Genomic DNA, 24,285 nt, shown 5'->3' on the forward strand with positions numbered 1-24,285 from the left:
GCTGCATTCCTTCATAAGAAATAGGCAAGTGATGGAAAAGGGGAAATTGAATTTTATGCAGTTTGATCAAACTGGGGAGAAGCAGCTAGATTGTTTCTCATGTATCACACAGACGTGGTTATAATTTGTAGAAACAAAAGTCAGGTGATGTACATGTGTAGATTTAGTTAACCAGAGAACATGTGAGTTTTAGCATCCTCTGTGGCTGTGCAGACCAGGGGGGTTGTTTTTATTCCCAGTATGAGGAAATTCAGGAATTCTGTTTCAAGAGAATACATACTCACTAGGGGATATTTTAAGACATGGATACTGTGGCCCTGGCAAAAGTTAGGGAAGAGGATCTTCTTGTGACTAATTTGAAATGTACTTATATGCCTTCTATTTTTTGTTTGGTAACTCCCCTAAGATTATAGAATCTCAATCTATAAATGAATGATTCATTAAGTCTATATTATATATTGAAACTATAGGGAATACCTTGTTTATATTTAATGAGATCCCCAGAAATAACTGTAGTTTGAGCCCCAGAATTAAAGTCATGAAGATTTGCCCATTGATACATTAAGCAGTTATTAAAGTTAATTCAGAACCTATTTTGTGGAAGCACAAAAGCCTATCAGTGTCCTTTATCTTTTGTTGTATAAATTTAGTAAATTTTGGATTTTCAACTGGGTCCAGCTATGAACTCTGTTCCAGGACTTGTTCCACCTCCATAATCAGGTTTCTTTCTCTCTCTCTTCCGCTCCCTGCATCTCTTTCTTTTCTTTGTTGTCCTTTCTGGGAATTCTGTCTGCTTTGCTCCTATTTATAAATTCCTTTCTCCATTATCAAGGTTAGGGGCCTCCCCCATGCAATGGTTGCTTTATAGGGTTTAAGGACACTGGGTTTAATTAAGGTCTGAATTAACCCTTTTGCTGTGCCAGCACGAGTCATGGGTGCTTTTTCTATAAGTCTAAGAATTGGGATTTTTGTAGCAACAGAGGCATAGACAGCAACAGCAATCAAGTTACTTAATGATCCTGCAGAGTCAACTGCTTGTAGGAATGCAAACATGTTGACCTTTTTTTCTTTTGTTTTTCTTTTCTTCCTTCATGACTGCTCTTTCGTGAGCTCTTACTCAATGGTCCTATATCTTGTACAGGATCTAGTTGTTGTCCAGAGTGCTCTATAAATCTAGAGCCAATACCTGGCTGAGAAAAGCAACCAATTGGTCACAGAGTAACCTTTGCCCTAAGTCTGGCATCAGACACAACTTCATTTCTGACATGCACATAGGTCCAGGATGAGACATTCCTGAGAAAACCTTAAAAAGGACCCCTCCCCAATCCTATATTCTTTGTCCTCAAAAACAATTAAATATTTAAACTTCAAGCTTAGATGAGCAGAAGCTGTAACAGAAGGTCTGTAGGACTCAGTGCAGCACAGCAGCCCCACTCGAAGCACAGGCTGGCCAGCAAGCCACAGCTGAAGGTGCCTGTGTACGCTGAGGCAGCAGAGCCAGCCAACAAGCCAAAGCAAGAAGGGAGACCCCGAGTGATGGTGGCCATGGGCTCAGCTTCCTGCTCGCAGCTGCTCTGGTTGTAGCCACCCTGAACACGCAGAGCGGACCCTCATCCAAAATTTGGTTTGAATGTCAAGAGTGATGATGCTGCAAACAAAGCAAGAGGGTATGAGAAAGCTTATACTCACCTAACTGGGGATTGTGGGGAGAGCGGAACAGGTCTCTCAAATAAGCTGAAAATGGTTTCAGAGAGAAGGAAAGCATGCTGGCTCCTGGTTTTATTTGTCATTAGGAGTGGGGGAGCAATGAGCATTCCCATGCAAATGGGTAGCAGCTTAGGTGGCTTGAATCTAAATACCCCTCACACCTCCCAGCATCGGAGAGGGGAGCACTGGACTTTCTTACCAGCTTTCCCAGGTGTGGGGTAGACAGTGGGTGGGAGTAGAGCAGGGTTGAGGGGTGTTGAGGCTAGCAGCTGCTAGCAGACAAACATTTTTTAAAAATATGGAGTCTCACCCTTTATTACAATTCTTAAGCATTTTCTTCTCTTTGGTTCTTTATAAATAAAATTGCCTTCTGAATTTCGTTTTTGGATTTTTCAATGTGAGAGTGTAGAAGTCCAGTTGATTTTTGCACGTGGATATTTTTATTCTGTGACCTTGCTGAGCTAGTTCATTCTGTAATTCAATAGTTCATTAAATACATTACCTAGGATTTTCTATATACAAGACCATGTCAACTGCAAAGAGCAAGTTTTGCTTCTGATTTCCAATATGCACATCTTTTCTTTTCTTGCTTCATTGCTCTGGCTAGGACCTTCCGTGGAATGTGAATAGAAAGGGTGAGAGAAGAGATTGTTGTTCCTGATGTTGAGGGAAATCTTTCAGTCTTTTACCATTAAGTATAAACTTATCCGCCCTTATCAGATCAAAGGAATTTTTTTCTAGTCTAGCTCACTAACCACTAACAGTTTATTTTTTAATCAAGCACTGATACTGGAATTTGTCAAGTATTTTTTATGCTCATATTAAGTTGATCATGTTTTGTTTTTCTTTATTAATATGGTATAATATATTGATTTCTGTATATTAAACCAATTTGTATTTCTAGAAGAAATCTTGCTTGGTCATGTTATGTAATTCTTTATATAGGTTTCTAGTTTTAATTTGCTAGTTTTTGATGAAAATTCTGCACCTACAAGAGGCATTTGTCTACGATTTTTGTTTTCTTGTGATGTCTCCATCTGGCTTTGATATCAAGATAATGTGGGTTTTACAGGATGAGTTTGGAAGTGTTTCTTCCTCCTTGTCCTCTTTCTCCCCACTTCTTCTTCCGCTCTCCCCCTTCCTTCTCTTCTCTGTTTCCCAATAATTTAAAAATAATTGCCATTAATTTTTATGTAAATTATTGATAGAATTCACTAATGAAGACATCTGGGCCTAGGCTGTACTTTGCCAGAAATTTTAAAATGACTAATTAAATCTTTTTGGTATACATATATTCAGATTTTCTGTTTATATTGGAGTTAATTTTCATAGTTTGTGTATTTCTGAGATTTGTCCATTTCACTAGATTATATCTAATTTGTTGAGATATAGTTGTTCATAGTATTCCGTTATAATCCTTTTTATTTCTGTATGATCAGTAGTGATGTCTTCTAGCTTTTTCACTAGTTATCTCTGGTAAACTTGCTTTCCTATAGTTCATTGTTTGTTTCCAAGGAGCTACCAGCCTCTTCCTTGTTGCTCACCATCAAAATCTCCACTACTTCTGAGAATTCCCTTAGATTTAAACTTCATGCAAATATTGTTCCAAATAAACTTAGTTCTTTTGCAGAGATCCCTATTCTTCTGGTCCTGCCTGTGTCCTTGGGCAAAAATCTCTTAGTTGTGACTTTGCTGCTAAGGATGGAGACAGCAGCCTACTTCTCTTAGAGAAAAACCCTTAGATTACCAGTGAGATGCTAGGTGGGGATTGTACCTTCTAGTTTTCTCTTTTTATCTTTCCTGGAGTTGAACCTCTAGCCTGTAAATAAACAAAGGCAGTGTGATTTGGGCCCCCATATTTTTTGGCATGCTCTACCTGTGTAGTCCTCTACCCTGTAAGTTGTGGCTGGGTGAAGAAGGGTCCCTCTGACCTTCTGACAACATTTGCATATAATTTAGCATCCGCAACGTAGAACTGAAGATGGGGTGGGATGGGGATGAGAAGTGGTTGTGTCCTGATGATCCTAGGGAGATACAGTAGCCCTTACCTCCAGGGAGAGGAAACCCATTTTTCTGGCCACACCTACCAGAGTAGCCCTTCCATCATCTTGTGGTGGGAGGTTGGTGGTGGGAAACAAAGTGGGTCATGGTTCAAGTGCCTCTAACTCTCACTATCCTCATTGAGATTTGGTTAATTTTCTTATGTGTGATATACTCTTAGAATATTTGCCAAAGACTTTAAAACTTTTTAAAAGAGTTTTTACTAGTTATGATTGTTTCATGGAGGGAGTGATATGGGATTCTCAAACTGTCATTCTGTAAAGCCTCTTTCTTGTGTATCCCCTTAGCTTTATTGTGATACTAATAGTCATAATTTATTTATTGAGAACTTGCTATGCATTTGATATACTATTATTTCTTCCAAAATATATGTCCTAGAACAGTGCAAGAACACTAAATACTTGGAAAATGTATTTCTCTGACATGCTGGATATCTTTTGCGGGGCTGCTATAACACAGTACTATATACTGGGTGGCATATAAACAACAGAAATGTATTTCTCACTATTCTGGGACTAGAAATCTGAGATCAAGTTTACAGACTATGATCTTCTCGTTGTTTATCCACATGGTGGGAAGACAGTGAGTTAGCCCTCAGGCATCTTTTTAACATGTGCACAAATCTCATACACGAGAGTTCTACCCTCACGGCCTAATTACCTCCCTAAGGCCCTGACTCCAAACACCAACATTGGGAGGGTTAGAATTTCAATCTATGAATACTTGGCGGGGGGGGCACACAAACATTTGGTCCATAGTGCTGGACTTGTTTGAGAAATAGTAAGGACTACAGTTTTTTTCTTTTAAATAAATAAGTTCTTTTTATGATAAACTAAGATTAGGTTAATGCAATTTAATCAGAGTTGTCAAATGCAATTATTTCACAAGTGAGTTGACATCTTCTCTTGAAGTTTCCAAAGTATGTTTCAACAACCACCTGAATCAAAATCCTTTAATCAATTGGTTTAACAGGCAAAGTTTTTTTAGTCCTCTCCAGACTAATCCCTCATGCACAGAGATTTGTGGAGATATTTGACTCATACTTTGGGCTAAATTAATGTAGTACAATCTTGGTAATAGACTTCAACTAAACATTTATTGAACAAGAAATTGTAGAATCACTGTGCTAGATGTTGGTCATATGAAAAGAATAAGACTTGCTACTCCAATCCTGTAAGCATCTGTTCTATTCATGAAATTAATCTTGTAGAAGGAAAGACAATTATATAGTAACTTGATGTATAGTATAAGTTACATTAACTTTATGAAAATTGTACACCTGGATTTGGGGCAAGATATACTCCTACGAGTAACCTAAACATGCGTTTTCATGCACACACACACACACACACACACACAAACACACACACAAACACATAACACAAAGCAATACAGTCATCCCTCAGTATCTATGGTAGATTTGTTCCAGGAACTGCCCCCCCCACCTTAATTCCCAGCAAAACCATGGATGTTTAAGTTTCTTACGTAAAATAGAACTTGCATGTAACCTAAGCACATCCTCCCTGGCACTCTTAGCCATCTCTAGATTACATATAATACTTAATATAAAGTAAATGCTATGTAAGTAGTTGTTATTCTGTATTATTTTGAGAACAGCAATGAAAAAAAATTCCTACATGCTCAGGGAATATGCAGTGTTTTTAAATATTTTTAATCAGCTTTTTTTTTGAATCTGTATATATGGAACCCTTGGATATGAAAGGCTAACTATATTTGCCTTTACCAAAAGGAAATGTTGGACTAGGAGGAAAAAAGGTCTAGATAATAATTAGGAGACTGCTTCCTGTATACCAGAATCCTGTGTCATCCACCCTCCCTTCTCTCTTGCATGTTCCAAAGCCACCCTTCTACTGATGGAATGAACAACTAAATGTAGGTAAAGGTAGAGTAGGACACATTTTTATTTTACACATTCAATGACTTTTTATTGTCTTACGGAATGACTTAACCTAATTTTCATTTTTATTTTGTAAATATTAAGTGAATGCTTTCCACATGTCAAAGTTCTTGGTTAGGGATGCTGACTTTTCTTTTTTTCCCAAATATACGAGAACAATTTGAAGGTATAGAATATGGCATTAATAACTGATACAGAATGGCCATTACTACTTGTTAAAAGGTGCATTATTTCTTTTTTCTTTTTCTTTTCTTTTCTTTTCTTTTCTTTTTTTTTTTTAGTGGAGCATTTTTAAATCATTAGAATAGCCCTGAGCTGGGGATATTTGCAGCCCCAGATCTTTGTGCCCATGCTTTTTCTGTGATCGCCTGATTCATTCTCTTTCCAGTCCTGACCCAGGAGTCAGGAAACCACAGCTATGTGGATTCCACCTTCATCTGGACACACAGCTGGCTGGGGCCTCATTTCCAGGAGGACTAACTGGTAGAGGAAGAGTCCCCAGGGGCCACCATAGACTAGCATGGCATCTACTGGTTCTCTCTGTATTTCTACATTTAGATGCTTTCTAATATATAGTTTCTTCATTGACTTTTTATACGTGGACTTGTTGGTTTTTATGAATGGATCATTATTTAAATTAAGTTTAATGTGAAATACCATTAATTTTTTATAATAAAGAATGGATTAGCTGCAAAATGAGAATGCCATGGACTGTTCTGTGTACCCTCAGGGTAAATATGGTTGCTGGTAAAAGTTGTTAAATACCTCCCAAAGGTCAATTATACAAAATACTAGGAAACTTGGCTCTTTTAATTTTCATATCAGAGTATTTTTTATTTGGGGTTTCTCTGTGCTCTGAGCCTTCTCCTAGGGTCATGATGATCATCCTAAAGGCTGCTGATGGAGCTCAGCTCAGACTAAGAGAATGGTGGTTCTGAGATCTTGGATTGACAGCATATTTTATCACCCTGAAACAAACTGGTTTTGTACATATCTAGGAACTAATTTTGAAGTTTGGACTAAAATAAAAGCAAATAATGGAAAAGGAAGAAAACCTAACATTCATCTGAGTGCCTATCAAGATCTGTGTTACAAACAGTAATACTAAACCTGGGTGGCCTGTTTTATTATCATTCTTTATAGGAGGAAGTTGGTTCTCAGTGACAGTGCTCAGGGTAACACAGCTAGTAATTGAAAGAGCTCAGATTTCAATCTGGCTAGCCCTACTCCGGGATCCCTGCAACCTACAGCTTGGTAGGATGATTCTGTACACGTTTCTAAAAGATCTATCACACTAAAAGTTAAAATCACTAATGAGTATTTTCTGCAAGAGTTCTTTGCCTATTTTATGTCAAATTTTAAGGTGTATCTCAATTTCAAAGACCTAGGGGTAATTTTAACATTCAATATTCTCTTGCCATTCAACATCCAAAGCATTTTATACCTTTCCTATGGCCTTAGAGTAGGGTCGTTTATCTGTCCTCAACTTATCTGCCTAATTGGACTGTGAATTCTTGGGGCTGGTACTGCCCCTCCTCCTCCTGAGTTCTCTGAAGCACCTGGCCCATGGTAAGGGGCCTTTCTATTAAAGATTTGTTTGTTGCAAATGTGTAGAATTGAATCTTGCAAGATTAATTTTAGTCATATTTATATATTTCTCAGGGTTTTGTTTTTCTGTTTTGGTTTGGTTTGTTTTAGCAGATTTAAAGAAAGCTTCCAGTTCAAATGCTGCAAAATCCAGTCTACCGAAATCTGGACTTCGACCTCCTGGATACTCACGTCTACCAGCAGCCAAGCTGGCGGCCTTTGGTTTTGTCCGGAGCTCCAGCGTGTCCTCAGTCTCCAGCACCCAGTCAGCGGACAGTGTGCAGCCGGAGCAGAGCCGCCCAGCCACCCGTAAGTGGGGCAGGGGTGAGGGGGTTGGGCACCTGTACCTGTCTCCAGACCATATGCTGAAGATAAATCAACATACCTGGTTCCCTATGTGTCGTTTTCTTTGTGTGACTAATAATTTTGATCAACTCCCTTACTCTACCAACGACTTAAGGAAAATAACCTATTTGTCATTATCCTCTTTTCACTGATGGTGAGTTCATGTGCCAGGAAAAGATTTTAAAGCACCTCTTACAATCTAGAAAATGACTTGCCCAGAGACTGATTCCAGAAACCCTTTGCTTCATGAATTCTTAGGTAAGCAGTCAAAGAAATATCCAAGAAAGGCATGGCTGTATAGTGCTATCTTGAAACATACTGAGTTTTAAATATTTGCTGAAAGAATTAGTCACTTGTGATTACCTATAAGGTCTTTGAATTGGTGGAGCACTTGACTATGTTTCTGAAAGTTAACTGAATGATATTAAAAATAGGCAGGCAGCTTGAACTTCTCCAAGTTCTGTGGCTGGGGAGGTTTGTAGCTGAGATGAAGCCACTCCAGGCCTGTTTCCTGGGACTGAGGGTGTAGAGTGTATCTTATGTTTGCGCTGCTAGCCCCCTGAGCCTGTCACAACAGCCACTGTATGCAGAGGTCTACAGGCTGCCCATTTGGCTGAACCTTTGATGACCGACCCCACCTCAGCCTCGTCAACATCAAAGTCATTGTTATCATGAAGCCGTGACATCTCAGATGTTGGTGCGGAACTGGTCAGAGGGCCAGGAAAGTCTTTGTGGTTTCCATGTGGAGAGCTGCTTTGAAGGGATTATAGAAATTGAATCAGGTTGGAGTAGAATGCAAGAGAGAGAGATTATTTTTTTCAGTCTAATTTCTGCATGCTCTTCATCTCTGTCCTTTCTTGGATTTTCAGAGATGATATGTGGAACATTTTTACCTTTACAGTTCTAATTTTTAAGTCTACCCAGTTATTCCTTTATATAATACTATTTTTCTTTACCTTCATGTGTAGGTAATTGGTTTCTAAGATTGTTTCCTTTGTTTTCTTGGTTTCCTGAAGAGATTGTGACTCAGTTCTGCTTTCACTTGGATTCATTTTAGGAAGTCACTGTAACTAGGTATTACATCCTTACACAGTAGCTACCTCAAAATATGAAACAGGAATACAATAAACATTTGCCAATGTGTGATCTGTATTTTCATATGTACAAGTGTATTAACAGTCTACAGATTTTGAAATACAGGAGGAACTATTTGTCATGAGTTTTAGTACCAACATTTCCAACAGCATGCTTCTATTTTGAGAAAACATCACAGACAAAAAAATCTCATGGTATGTATCTTTCTAAGGAAGGAGTTCAGATTTCAATTTCTTTAAAAAAAAATAGATAACCTCAAGGTGAGTTAATCCATGACAGCAGCTTTTACTAAAGCAAAGCTGACAGGTGTGGGCAGAGCAATTCCAGGTGTGCTTAGGGCACTTCTCACCTCTGCTTCAAAGGAGAGCAGGGAGGGACCCCTGAAGACCTGAGGGGACAAGAACTGTTATGTGCCAGAGAAAATAACTTCCAGTTTTAAAGGCTTCATAGTAAAAGTGATATTTACTGTATTAGGAATTATTTTCTGTTTTTTAAAAATAGAATCGATTTATAATTATCTGCCACCTATTATAAATAAAATTTGTACTTCACCAGTGAGTTACAGAAAAACTTCACACGTATCTGAATTACTGTCTGAGCCTGCCTACCATTGTACTTATACTTGTTATTAGATTTAATGCAAAGAAAAACTATTTCAATTCTTTAGTGAATGATGCTTTAATGATGTTCTTAGGTCATTTGCTGGTTCAGCTTGTGGTAATGCCAATTCAATATCAGAATTGGTTACTTTTTACTTCTTGGAAAGTTGATCTTTTGCAGACACTATGTCACATAGGATTCATTTTAGGAATATACTGTATTTAGGCATTACATCATAGCACAGTAGACAACTCAAAAATCAGAAACATGACTATAATAGGGAGCTATTTGCAAATGTGTAATTCATACTTTTAGATACTTATGCTCATATGCACTTTTAAACAATGTCCCCACTCACTGTGGCATGCTATATTGGATACTTTTAGGTGATTCATTATGAATTTATTAGTGTTTCCTAGGTAACTGTGCCTTAATTGCAACACTTTTTGTGCTTTCTAGATTCTAAGAGACAAATGATGATGAGTGTCCAGAGGGGACCCTAAATGACCCCCGGATATGAGGGACAGGGGCCATTTGGTTCTCAACTGTTCCATGTGGGCATTTCCCTCCATTCTTGGCTCAGGCTTGTGCCTCTAGTTCAACTCTGCTGAGAAATGACTTTCAAAGTCAAGTGCTTATTTTTTTTCTGTAAGTTTTGGTAAATGAAGAGGACACAGCAAATGAATTATGTTCATAGATTGTTAGAATTTGAAAGTATCTTACTGTCTGGGTAACCTTTCATTTCATAACTGGGCAAACTGAGATCAGCTTGCCTTGCTTTGGGTTCCTGTTTCCTGTGCAAAGCTGGGAAGGACATATTCATAAACATCTTTCCTTTCTCTTAGTTAAGCAAATCTTGAAGTCAGAGCTGTCTTGAGAAGTCCCACAGGCCAAAACCACCCCTTCCCTGATTTCCCAGGTTGTCAGCCAGCCCCAGGGTGAGCTCCCTAAATTGCTGCATAGTATCCTGTTCGTGAAGAAGCCACCCCGGAGGCTGGGCATCTCTCATTGTTAGGAAGTACTTGTAATGGGTTCAAGCCCCCTCCCTGTGATTTCTGACCTGTAGCCACAGGTCCTGAGAATTCACACATCTCTGCAATCCAGAATGCTCCCTCCTTTACAGGTTCATCATTTGGTTGCTCTATTTAGAACCTCAAGAAAAACTTCAAATTATGCTAGTTAGTGTCCCACAGTTTTTCAATTCAAATTGAAGAGGAAAAAGCAATCTTGTAACTTATAACTTTTAACTTTAAACTCAAATGCACAGGTCTGACCCAGTGTATGGCTCCTAATTCTTTGACGATTTTCAAAGAAGGATAAAAATTCCAGATATACTTTAGATGACAGAAACTTAAAAAGAAGAACAATTGCCATAGAATTTAGTATTGGTAACATACTATAGACTGACTTATACTTGGTTGTCAAATTAATCAATAATTAGGTTATAGACTTGATTTTCTCAGTGAGTAGGTGGGTATAATTTAAAGTCAAATCTTCCAGGGAGGATCTGTGGAGGGAAACTTGGAAGACAGGGTTTCATGAAGCAATCATTAATGAAAATAGATTATGTCACCCCAGGATAGAATAATTTATACAAAGGATCTATTTTGTTGTATATTCTGAATTGGGCCTGAATTACTGGGTGCTTAAGAAATGGAAATTCCTATCAGAAAAGTACATGAAGCATAGGACATTTGTAGCTCTCTTTTTTCCAAATACTGTCATATTTTCTTTTTGGGGTTGCCTAAGACTATTATCAACAAGACAAAGAATTTCAAAGGTACAAATGGAAAATTATTTTTTCTGTCCTATTCCTTTTCCTGGTCAGAAAATTAGTATAATGGTGGAGATGTAGGGTACAACTGGGGAGGTAGGTGGTTTGTATAAATACTCAGGATGCAAGGATATGTGTTCTCAGATCCTGAAAAACAGTGCAGAGTTGAGGGCTGGAGGTGGAGGGTTAATTCCTGATGAGGACAATGAGGGAGTTTCTCAGAGAGAGCTGAAGGTTGGGCAGTATTTGGGAGGCAGAGGCTACTGGTGCATCTGGAAGCCCATTGGAATTTAAGGAGTTGCCACCACTGGCACAGCCTGCTGTTCATCATGATGCTGTCTCACAACTACTAAGGACCCTTTTTTGAGCATCCCACACTTTGTTCTCAGAATATGTCTATTCTGGTTCTCTGATCTTCCCCTGGGTCATCTCATCTAGAGTGGCAGCTCTCAGTATTTTGGACACGTAACCCGTAACCATTTCTACATCCTCGACCTCTTTATAGAACCACTTATCTCCTTTTCAAATGATCAATCATGTATCTCCAACCAGGTGACCCAAGTACACCTCAGTCCGAACTTTTTCCAAATCCAATTTCTTCTTTTAGTTTTATAAACCAACACCTGCTTTCACAGTTGCTCCATCTTTTAATGATATCTGTGATCTTCTGGCAACGAACTGGAAATTTCAGAGTGAATGTTATCTTTTACCTGCTTTTGACTTCATTTATTCAATAATCAGTTCTTGTCAATTCTTTCTATCTGGGATCTATCTTTGCTCATCATCTTAGTTGAAATCTGTGTTAGCTCTGGCCTCAGCAATTTCTGTCACATGATACCCCAACAGACAGCCACAGTTTGCCAACCAGAATTGTTCACATTTTACTCTGAGGAATTTGGGGTTTTCTGCCTGTGGATTTGGGTTTAAACCATTCTCTCTGAATGTGCTCCCCTCCCACCTATGCCAAGTTCCCTCTGTCTCTTTAGAGTACATCATCTTCAGGTGTATTTTAGATTCCTTGAAAAAGCCAACCCAATATAATCACTTTCCTCCTGGGAACTCCTAGAGCTCTTTGCTTGTATTACTTATCACACCAGCTATTGTAGTTATTTGTTTCTGTATCTTCCATTCCCCTATAGATTAGAAACACTTTAAGCATAGGGGCTACACTTCATAATAATTTTAATCTCTCATCCCTGAAGAACGCTGTCCTTTACACAAGTAGAATTTTAAGAGAAGTCCTCTACTAAGAGAAATACTTTCTCTCATGTAAGAATGTGGGGAGAAAAAAGACCTTTGAGAGAAATTTGAACAGTTTCCAGAATGCTTTATGTTGGGAACACATTTTTACTTTATGTAAATATGTTGATAGTTCATAATTATGGTTTTTTACAATTTCTAGGATCTCTGAAATATTATTTTCATTTACTCTGGTATACCTATAAATAATTTACACAAGATAAAAAGTAGAAAAGATAATAGATCATTTAAGTATAATTATATTTAGAAATAAATTATAATATAGACTGACCTGAATGTCACAAATATCTAATAACCTGTCTCTTGCACAGAATCTGTCATTTAAAAGAATTGAGCTAAATTCTTACTGTTAAGGCTATTCATGAGAGAATTTCAAAGTATCCAAAATTAGAGATCTTGATTCAGAAAGGTTAAATATCATTATTAAATTCTAGAGTTTTATTTCTTGTTTTAATATTTAAATAAGTAGGTCTTCTTTTAATTATTGAATAGGGTTTGGGTTCTGAGGATAATAATCTGAGGTGGAAAATTACTTGCTTCTTTGGAAGGTTAATCAATGAAAATGAGGGTTAATATAAAAACTTTCTGCAATGTTATCTCAGCATTTATGCTCATTAATATTATAAAATGCATTTACATACATAGCTCATTTGATATTCTATGTCTGATGTGCATTTTAAGTAAGATCAGAGTTGACAAGAAGTGTTATTAATAACTCCTACAGAAACAACCATTAACCTATCTCATGTTTCATTGGCAAAGAGGGAGTCATTTTTTATTCATGGAAAAAGGAGCTGAAAGTGACTTGTGAGGTCAGATTTCAGAGAAGCCATTGCCTATTTGATATTGCCCTTACTGGTGGCTTTGTTCATTACCTTTCAAAACACTCAGACAAAGATCAAGTCCACCCGGAGAGGGGATTAAAGTAAAAACTTGTTTTGCTTTGCTTTTAATAAAGTTGACCATTTATGGTTGTAAGATAAACTGAAAGTTTGAGAAGCATATTTTTATTTATAGAAAAAATAATGTCTAATTGAATGACTGCTTCTTCCTTGACGGTGCTGTTTTATGAAGATTAGGTTGTTGACGTTCTCTCCCATGATGCTGCACACTATAAGCATCTACCACATGCTAAATACAGGTTCAGCACTGAAGCTACTCTGATCCTGACACTAGGGTCCTCATCCTTGTGGGGACTGGGGAAGTAGGATTATGCAAATAAACCCATGCAGGGGAATGTTAGCGTGGTTGTAATTGAAGACTGCACAGCATTTGGAGTGCAGGATGGGGTGGAAAAGGACTCACCTCTTACAGGACCTCCCCAGGCTGGCTCAGTACTACTGCATTATGTCTTTAGATTTGATTGTTCAGGGAATGACAACATTCTGAGTTTGCTATAAAGACATTATTTTTTTGTTTTGCCGTACAGAAAAAAAAAAAAAAAAAAAAACTAGAGGTGGGGAAGGAAAGATGAAAAATGATTAGCCATCTTTGAAAATCCTTGAAGCTGATGACAGACCCATGAGGGCCCATTCAAACTTCACTTTTTGTGTATGTTTGAAATTTCTGTAAGAAAGGTTAAAATCCTACCTTCTCCCTCTACTGGCTTTTATTTCTTCTGTTTCATTTATTTGATTTCATATTTTTGTATTTAAAAGATCTTAGATGACTGTCTTCTTTTTCCCCACTTTTATTGTGGTATAATGGACAAAATATACTGTATGTATTTTCAGGGTACAATGTGTTATTTTGATATATGCATACATTGTGAAATGATTACTTCCATCAAGCTCATTAACATATCCATCATCTCCCAGTTACCCTCTATGTATGTGGAGGGGCAAGAATGAAGATGTACTCTTAGCAAATTTCAAGCACACAATACAGTATCGTTGACTATTGACCCCACGTTTCACATTCGAGCTCCAGAACTTATTTCATTCTGCCTAAATGAAACTTTGTACCCTTTGACCAATATCTCTCCATTTTCAAGAGATGATGCAGAATAATGATCAAGCACATGGACTCTGGAGACAGACTACCTGGTTTTATATCCCACCCTTGTCATATACTAGCTCTGTGGTTTTGCCTAAGTGACTTAACTTCTCTGTTCCTCATATTAAATAATAGTAATATCAATAATAATGAAAGTGAGACTTAAAATCACCAATGGGTTTGGTGTGAACATTAAATGGAATTAATATATGCAAAGCGCTTAAAGGACTTGGTACAATAATAATAATCTTCCTGAGGCCATTTCTATCCATTGGCCATGTGCATGAAGTTTGATGTTGAAGATTCAAAAGTTTAGTTGAAAATATGGTCGTGTTGTATAAGAAGTGTCTGCGGAGGATAAGGAAAATAGTATGATAACATGTAAGTCAGGGAAATGATATCCTTCCAGTTCTAAAGTTTTATGATCACCTCTCACATATATGGTGAATCGTTTTCTGGGTATTGAAAATGTATCACTTATGAGACATAAAGATGGAAGTTGATAAGTTGATTTTCATGGGAACCTCTTACTTCTGGACAATCAGCTTGTGCTTGTTTGGACAATTATAAAATAAAGGCAAGGAGAGTTTTTTTGAGGGCTGTGCCAGCTCTTTAGCACATTATCATTTAAGGAAATACATTCAACTGGTTCCCTTTAAATGAAGCATATTCATTTGAGGTGACTAATACATAGCACATTAATCTCAGCTGATGGCATTTAAAACTTCTGCTCAAAATAGAACTGAGAGTTGGATCTGACTTTGTTTCTGTGCCTTTCCACTTTCTGTTGGAGAAAAATTGGGAACATTTGATTTCACAGTATGTGAAGGGCTTCACACAGCTCCTCATTTTGCTAGAGTCTAATTTCCATTGTACTAGGGTTGGCTTTGTTGAATATCTCAGTCGAATTAGGGTGGGTGGGGAAAAGTGAAGAGTGTGAACAAAAACCAAAATAAGGATCTGATTTTCTCTGGAAATGAGGAAGTCAAACAAATGTCACGGATGGATTTAAAGTATCTAATTCCCTGGAATCTATAATTATGCAATTTAAAGTATTCTTTCTAAAGCAAAAATAGAATCATTTTCACTGACTCTTGCTGATAACTTTCCCAATGATTCCCACACATTCAGTTCTTTTCTTCCTCTTCGCTTCCTTCACACACATTTACAAAGGAAAGCATGACTTTTTTTTCTGAATATTATTTAGCATTGCTTACAAGTGAAAATAATTTCTTTATTGTATAAGTAACACTTATCCATCTCCACTCAGAGAGCTGGGTGAAATGATTAGAAGTCACATTGTCCCTGAAGAGATTTGTTTGGTGTATAAGTGTTATATTTTGTCTTGCTATTTAATGAAGAAAGGATGCCTTCCTGGAGCTAAGAAAATAGTAGTTAAGATGAGGGCTGTGCTGTACTTGCATACATGACATGTATCAAAACCAGACTTTATGATAAGAGTTTTTGAAAAGTCAATTTAACCTCATTGGACTCAGATATTGCTATGATTTGGATAAGTGTCCCCCAAAGGCTATGTGTTACAGGCTTGGTCACCAGTCTGTATGCGATTGGGAGGTGGTGGAACCTTTAAGAGGTGAGGCCTAGTGGGAGGCAGTTAGGTCACTGGGGCCACGTCCTTGAGGGGGTGTTGGGATCCTGGCTCCTTCCTGGATCTGGCTGCCTCTGGCTGCCATGAGGAGAACAGGTTCTTCACCATGTGCCCCTACCACCATGTATTGCCTCACCAAAGTCCCAAAGCAACAGGGTCAAGTAATCATGGATTGAAACCTCTGAAACCATGGCCCCAAAGAAACCTTTCCTTCACTGACATTTTTTTTATCAGCTCTTTGTCAATAGCAATGGAGAGATGACTAAAACAAATACTTATTATAAAGTTGGGAGGGACTGGATTAAATGTATGGTCTAAGAGCTGGGATTCTGTGACTTTATTCTGTAAAACTTATGAAATCATTATGGTCTTAAGTAAGGAATGATCATAATTCTATTTAGAGGAAAATTAAGATGATAATGGTGAGTAAAGTAGTTTGGAGACAGGAAACTGGGTATCAGAGATCTTAGTGCTGCCAACATTAGGGATGCTTCCCTGTTGAGCCAGACATTACTTTTGTTAATTTTTCCTGCCACACTGGGATGGAAGTTTCAGAACACTAACAGACAAAAAACACGTTCAAAGGTTTTACTGTCCCAGACGTTTTCTATAAAACGGGACCATTAGATACTTGGAAATCACTTACTTGCCCCACGCTTTACCTAATGCTGGGCCTCTGGGATCATTGGTTTGATGTCAGAGCAGAGAAGAAAAGGGGTGAGGAGGGGAAAAGGGAGGATTAAAATGGGTCTCCAGAATCAACGATTAACTCACTGGTAGTTTGGAAGTGAGTTTGAACAAAATGTAGAAAGGCAGAACTCAGGTTGTAAGGGGGCAAGGAAGGTAAAGGTGAGAATGTAGATGATAGAGAAGTTTGGGGGAGGGAAAGAGAAGAATTGTGGAGGACTCAGTAGAGTTGCAGGGGAAGTTTTATGTTTAGTTTTTGCAACATTTTAAAAATATACAAGATGCTTGTGCTTCGAGGTAGGATCTGGTAGCAAGGAATAAATTTAAGAAATTAAAGATGAAAGTAAGTGAGGAGAGTAGGCAGAGCAATTCCTGGGGCAAATAGGAGGGAATGAAGCCAGATATACAAGTGGAATAGCCAGCCACGAAGACAGAAAGAAAGGGATAAAGAATGAGTGTAGAGAAATTTTGGATGGAAGACCACATTAGGTGACCTCATTTATCCCAGGTAATTCAAAGGTAGTGTTGTTACAAAGAGCAAACATGAAGGATTGGGGTGTCGGGTTGCATTAAGTAAAAAGCTATAATGATTGCTTTGAGTGATATGTTTCAAGTCAGTGAGGTGAATGGGAGAATTGCAGAGTTGCATGGAAGACCCACCCACTTGAGGTCAGAGAACATAATTTTTTAAGTTAGAAACCATGTAACAGATTTTAGGATTTTCTAGGACTTTCTCTCATGAAGTGGTAGAGGATCCTTCTTTTTAGTTATTACCTCCATAGTATTGTATGTTATGGCAATTAAAAATCCAGAGTGAAAATTTAACATTTCTCAGGATGTTCCAGTAAAGTAATAGTTAAATACTACTCCATAGAAGTGAGGGTGCTGGTGGGAAGGAGCCCTGAGTCCTCTCTGCTTCTCCCCTTCCCTGTTCCATGCCACAGGACAAATACCTAAGGGAACCCCTGGGGCACAATTGGAAATCATTGGTTCTATGGCAAGCATGTCCAGTTGACCCAAGAACCTGTCAGAAGGTTGACCCACTCCTGTCAGAAGGGTTGTTGACCCACTCCTGTCAGAAGGGTAAATTCTAAAATTTAAATTCCTAATTATCATTACCAGTGAAGGCATTTTCATATTTACTGGTTGGCATGAAGGCCATTGTGTGTCTCTAGATCAGCTCAGCCTGATTGAATTTCCTGCAATTATGAAATGTTCTGTATCTTGCTCTTGGTACAGTAACTACTAATCACATGAACCATTGAACCATTGAAATGTGGCTAGTGTAACTGAAGAACTGAATCCTCAATTTCTTTTAACTTGAATGACTTTACCTCTAAATAGCCACACGTGGCTGGTGATTCCCCAATTGGACATCACAATTCTGGATTGTATTATCAGTTAGGATTTTTTAAAAGGCAAATAATACTTCTAATCATAACATCTGTTAAGATTTGTAATGACAGGTATTTCCTCCTTTGGAGAAATTCCACATGAATCCTAAATGATTTTAGGATACTAGATTGATGAGACAGAATTAATTAAGACCTCACATTTGTTCCCTTTAAATCTTTATATATGGGTTAGGTCTGAGGACACTATTCTAAAACCTAGATGCTAACTTTATCCCTTATTGGTTGTTTAATAAGTTCGTAACATTTATCATAAGACTAGGTCACAGAAGATGGAATAAATCATCCATAGCAATAGGAAACACAGCCAACATCTTCATTTACAAGAACAGCAGAATAAATATAATTTAACATTTTATTCAAAATATCTTCATGGAGTGTAAACATAATAGCTTAGTTCCAGATCTATCTGGGTAGAGTTGGAAAATACCAAAGTAGAAGAAAAAAGGTGGGATAAAAAGAGAAATATAGTAAATCAAAGGAAAAATGGAAGGGGAGGTTTAGATGGTAAGAAATCTGTGATGAGCAACAACTGAGAGGGGTGTCCATTACCTCTTTCTGTTTTTCTTGATGACCCCCTGCCCAGCCGCTCTCCGTCCTACCCTCCCCGAGGCAGAGACCCAAGAAGACAGAGACAAAACTGAAGTATGAGCTAAAGGTGCCTCTTAGGTTCTCTTGAAAGACCGACATTTGTGTTTTCAATTAAGGGAGATGCCAGACTACTGCTGGGATCCTGTTCAAACAAACAAAAAATCCAAAATGGGTGCTTACAGATTAAAAGAACACTTTGGTCCTGTGAATGCACATCTTACTCCTTGAATTTGCCTTCTAGACAAGGAAACCATCCAACCACTTTAGGTGCCTTGTGTTGTACATCTTGAGTGAGAGCAGCCCAAGTGGAAAAGAGAAGACATGAGTGAAACAGAGTCATAATGAAGCGAGTCCAGAACTCTCTCTGCTAGTAGCTACTGCCACTGAAGTTAAATATTATAGCCTTTTCAATCAAGAATGTCTAGATCCCATTACTCTTGTAAAGCTATTAATGCATCTGTTTAACCAGTAGATACCAAAAATTGTATCATGTGAATGCGATAAATTCTCAATGCCAAACTAACACATTTTATGGAATGTTCTTACACAGTTGGGTGTGCAGCTTGCATGTGTGTGAGAGTTTGTTGTTGTCGACTTCAGTAAAATAGCTTCAGTAATTGGCATTTGAATATCAAGGAGTGCTGCATGCCTGGGTGATTTGGCGTTGAAAGTTGACATCTGAAAGTTCCTTTCCAACCATGTTGTCAGGATGATTTTGGCTTGTAAACCAGCCACACACTACAGGGTAACCAATAAACAGCATTGTTAAACACTGGGCATTACTCTTTTTTTTCCTTTAGTTTTAATTCATCATATTCATTTTCTATGTGGTATTAAAATGAAAACTTCTAAAAAAAACTAAATATGACTGATTTGAATACTGGAAAAAATGGTTTACATGCACTGAAGATAAGGTGTCTTTTATATTTTTGTATCTGATGACTCTTTTGCAATTGTATGTGAAAATTTTTTGTATTGGTTTCCTCCACCTGTTTTAAATTAGTGAGATGATAAAATATAAAAAAGGAGAGTTGGACTAGTAGCCAGGACTACTGGGCCCCAACCTCACCTCTTATACCAATTAGCTGTGTAGTGTTGGGCAGCTTAACTTATTTGTTTGGACCTCAGGTTCTTCATTGGTGAAAAGAGGTGTCTGAACTCAGTAGTATTCAACACTCTTTCCAAGTGGTTCTGATACACACAAAAAAGTCCCACCAAGGTTAAGCTGAGTGTCAGGATATGTGTGTTTATTCTACTTACTGGTTACAGTGCCATAACAAAGCATGATATCAACCAGATCAACCAGGCATTATAGGGTTATTACTAAATCTTTTCTGTGTTGATGTGTAGATATGTGTGAATGCTGTGCTATTTTAACTTGGAGCACACAGAGACATAAATAAAATGTGATCCAGCCTTCCATAAATCTGCCTCCATGCCTGGCCTACCAGGCCCCACCATTTCAGCTTGTGAGGGCTGCGTGGTGTTCGGCTCAGATGTCTGCTTGTCAAGGAATTCAGGACTTTGTGAAGATAACAGGGATACACGGAGAAAAGCTCAACCTACGAGATGGAATTATATGCACTTACTATAAATTATATTTATCCTAAATATGTTCAACAAACTTAGATCTATGGTAGGTCTGGATGTAAGTGTCTAGTTCTTCCTAGGAACTGGTGAGAAACTTCTCACAGCACGTCTGAGATACCGAGATCTTGCTTTCTTACATTAGGGCCCTTAATCCACGTTCTGTTTATGTATTAATTTAAAGTTGCCTCTAAGTCCAGCGTTTCTTCACAGTATTGCTCAGTTGGCTTACTTCTTCCAAAAAATTCTTAGAAATTCCTTTACTTCCTTTACTTTTCCACATGAGAGCATTTCTTTAGTGTCCTTGGAGCTTTCTCTAGCTTGAGTGCTGAGTTTCCCTTCTGTGTGTGTGGTTCTGTGGGCAAACATGAGAGATTTTGTAATCCTCCTTTATGTAGATTCTTAACATGGGTGTGAGGTTAGGATCAAGTTTTCTAGCATCAGTGTGGTGCCACCTTCTTTGGTGTTTCCCTGACTGCTGCCACTGTGGGGACCTCTGGTTAAGTATGCCCTGCCCTAACCTGACTGGCCTCAGGGCCCTGTCCTTACCACGAGTGTGTGGTAGTGGAGAGCCTCCTGCAGCTCAGAGCTGGGGGTAAGTGTGACCCTCCTCTGCTCCACGCCTCTAGTAACTTCCATGGTCATGTTAAGTATGTCAGCACTCTCCCCCCTGCACTGGGTTGGCTACTAAACATGTGACTGGTTATGTGAGCCTTCTCAATCACATTCCTTGTATGTGTGTGTATTTGTGTGCTTGTGGATATAAATGTGTATGCATACACATTTACAAGTTTGTCCAAAGTGGAGATGAAGTCTACCTACCTTCATCTCTTGCCCTTGCCAGATACATTCTGCCTTCTGTATTCATAGGTTCTGCATCTGCAGATGCAACCAACCTTGGATCCAGAAACATTTAAAAAAATTTTTTTATCTGTACTGCACATGTCCTGACTTTTCTTTCTTGCTATTATTTCCTAAACAGTGGAAATCAAACAACTATTTACATAGCATTTCACTGTATTATGCAATATAGTCATCTAGAGATGATTTAAATTACACATAAGAATGTGTCTAGACTCTGTGCATGCTTTGGTATCTTCAGAGGTCCTGGAACCAGTGCCCAGTGGATACTGAGGGATTTTTGATAGGAAAGCAGCCACCCTAGGATCTCCCACACAGCCCTCTGACAGAAATCTGAGGCTTGAATCCTCTTCCTAGCACTATTTATTTGAAGCTGCGTGTGGCAGGGAGTTGACATGCCAGACAGCTGCAGCCGCCAACTGCCAACACCCATTGACTCGGACCCCTTTGATTAGAAAATGAAAAATGCCAACACATCTTGGGTGCTGTCAGCCGCAAGGTATGCCTCTAAAGTTGGTGTCGACATAGAAGACTTCTGTTGCCACCAGTAAGGTTTGTTAATGAAGGCAAATGAGCTTGGATAGACCCTGTCACAATGGTTTCCCCGAAGAAATTGGCTAATTAAGCTGGAGGTCAAAGAGCAGCTGTTGTTTCAAGCAGGTGCTATTAGTTTGTGTCCAATAGTGGCTCTGAAAGTGCATGAGAAAGAGAAAGATGTGCTCCCTGACCAGAGACAGGTTACTCGTCTAGGAACTGTAAATTGTCTTTGAACAGTCCTCTGCAGCTTTCAGGCATCCTTAACCTTCTGCACCAGCATCCTTCTTCACATGCTCCTAGCTGTGTGGTTCTCCCAGAGCCCTTGTTCACCATCACAGGAGGCTAGAGTGTTGATGTACCTTAGATGTTATTCAAATGACCATGATCATTCCACAGAGGAGCAGACGGGTGCAGGAGAGGTAAGAAGACTTATCACCATCTAGCGGGGCATCAGTAAGGGATCCAGGCTGTAACTGTGCTCTCACATCCTCATCCCATGGTACTCACCAGGGTGAGAGCCACAAAATGTGCGTCTGGGGTTTATTGCAGGAAAGTATACTCATTCTGTCGGTAGGTTGAGCCTCAGGATGAGGAGATTCCATTGTTGAGGTCCTGTACAATAAATTGACAACCACTAGAATCTCTCTTGCCCATGATATTCCTTTTTCAGCTGTTCTAAATATGGAAGTTCATTTACTAGTAGCAAGTAGATATTGGTTTAAGGTCCTGAAGAGCAGTCCCTAGAGAGCAGGGGATGAGGGTGAGTGTGTGGCAAACAAAGAAATTAGTAGGAACTGTGGTTCTTCTCAAAGACTTAAGAGAGGCAGTGATATGGGTGAATAGTTTCTAAGTGTTTAGGAGAGCAGATAGCCTGGTACTGTCCTGGGCTATCACCCTGGATAAATCACATAATCTTTCTGGATGCTTAGTGTCTTCCCTATAATGTTAGGGGTTGGTACAGTGGTTTCCAAGATTCCTTCATGAATCCTAAATCTCTGGTCCCATGACTTCAGAGAAGAGGGTTCTAAGGAGGTCCCAGCACCTCTAGAGCACAAGTTTTTTCTTTTCATGTCTTTACTTATAAACTATCAGGAAAGACCCTTTATATTTTCCATATTTTAAAAAATCCCAATTGGAGGACATAAAAGTTATGATATATATGTGTAAATATATATTATATATGTTATTGTCAATAAAAATTGATAATTGCAGGACCATATGCCTTAAACATACAACTATTATATTTTTTCCATTTAAGAAAATTTAAGTTCTTCAGTTAATGCAGTCATGAACCACATAGCTACATTTCTGTCATGGATAAGTTGCATATGTGATGGTAGTCCTAAAAGATTGGAATGAAGCTAAAAAACTATATCACCTAGTGGATATCTTAGGGCAATGCTTGTGGAGATCCTGGGTAAATCACCCAATTGCACTACCAGTTATATTAAAGTATAACGTGCATAATTTTGTACAGTGTATGATACTCAATAATGACAGTAAATGATTATGTCAAAGGTTTATGTATTGTTTTAGTTTTAGATCACCGTGACCAAAATATCCAACAAGAAAATCTGAGAGAAGGGAAAGTTTATTTTGGCTCACAGTTTCAGAGGTTCAGTCTGTGGTTGGGTAAATCCATAGCTGCAAGCTGAGGTGCAGAACGTCACCTCAGAATGGCAGAAGGGTGTGATCGAAGACACGGCAACCAGGGAGAGAGCTCCTACTGTAGCTACCTACAGTTAACACTGTTAATTCATATCAGTGACTTAATCCACTGAAAAGGTTATAGCTCTCATAGTCTAATCATTTCACCTCTGAACATTCTTGCATTGTCATGAGTGTTTGGGGATAGCTCATATCTAAACTGTAACACATATATTCACTATACTGTACTTTTCACCATCATTTAAGTGTATTCTCATTAAAAAATAGTTTACTGTAAAATAATGTGCCAGGTGATGTTGGCAGCAGCCTCATTAATCTTGCATTTACTACATTTCTTGATTGCATTGTTCTCACTTGTTTTTTACTTGATCTCATGCTGTTTGACTCATCATGGTCCTGGGGAGCAGCAGGCCATACAGCTTGTGGTAGTTTGTGTGAATACACACTGTGGTATATCCCTGTCATTAAATGACACAATGACTATATGACTAAGAGGATCTAATCCTGAGTCTCAGTACATGAATGTACTTTAGGCCAGTTGTTATGGTTTGAATGTGCTGTATCCCCCAAAAGCTCACAGTGTGAGACAATGCAAGAAGGTTCAGAGGAGAAATGATTAGATTGTAAGAGTCTTAACCCAATCAGTGATTTAATCCCCTGAGATTAACTGAGTGGTAACTGAAGTGTGGTAGGGTGTGGCTAGAGAAGATTGGAATTGGGGTGTGGCTTTGGGGTATATATTTTGTATCTGGAGAGTAGAGACTCTCTCTTCTCTCTTCCTCTCTCTCTCTCTCTCTCTCTCTCTCTTTCTCTTTCTCTTTCTCTCTCTTGTTCCCTGATTATGTGAGCTGCTTCCCTCTGCCACACTCTTCCACCATGATGTTCCACCTCACCTCAAGCCCTGAGGAACAGAGCCAGCCTTCTATGGACTAAGACCTCTGAAACCTTGAGTCCTCAAATAAACCTTTCCTCCTCTATAATTGTGCAGGTC

At 38.6% G+C, this 24,285-nt stretch overlaps 1 protein-coding gene across 3 annotated transcripts in view; it reads left to right on the plus strand.

Annotated features, from left to right (window-relative positions):
- Window positions 1–24,285, plus strand: part of Mtus2 (microtubule associated scaffold protein 2) — a 380,442-nt gene that overhangs the window by 41,521 nt on the left and 314,636 nt on the right. For 2 of the 3 annotated variants that reach the window (XR_007108842.1, XM_047553964.1), the window contains exon 3: window positions 7,385–7,582. Coding sequence is in view for 2 of the 3 variants with exons in the window: in XM_047553964.1 (XP_047409920.1) it covers window positions 7,385–7,582 (198 nt within the window). In the remaining variant the exon portion in view is untranslated. The remainder of the gene's footprint in view (window positions 1–7,384; window positions 7,583–24,285) is intronic. The other variant, XM_047553965.1, reaches the window with a different exon arrangement.

Source organism: Sciurus carolinensis, chromosome 5 (genome assembly GCF_902686445.1).
Source record: "Sciurus carolinensis chromosome 5, mSciCar1.2, whole genome shotgun sequence".
Lineage (NCBI taxonomy): Eukaryota > Metazoa > Chordata > Mammalia > Rodentia > Sciuridae > Sciurus > Sciurus carolinensis.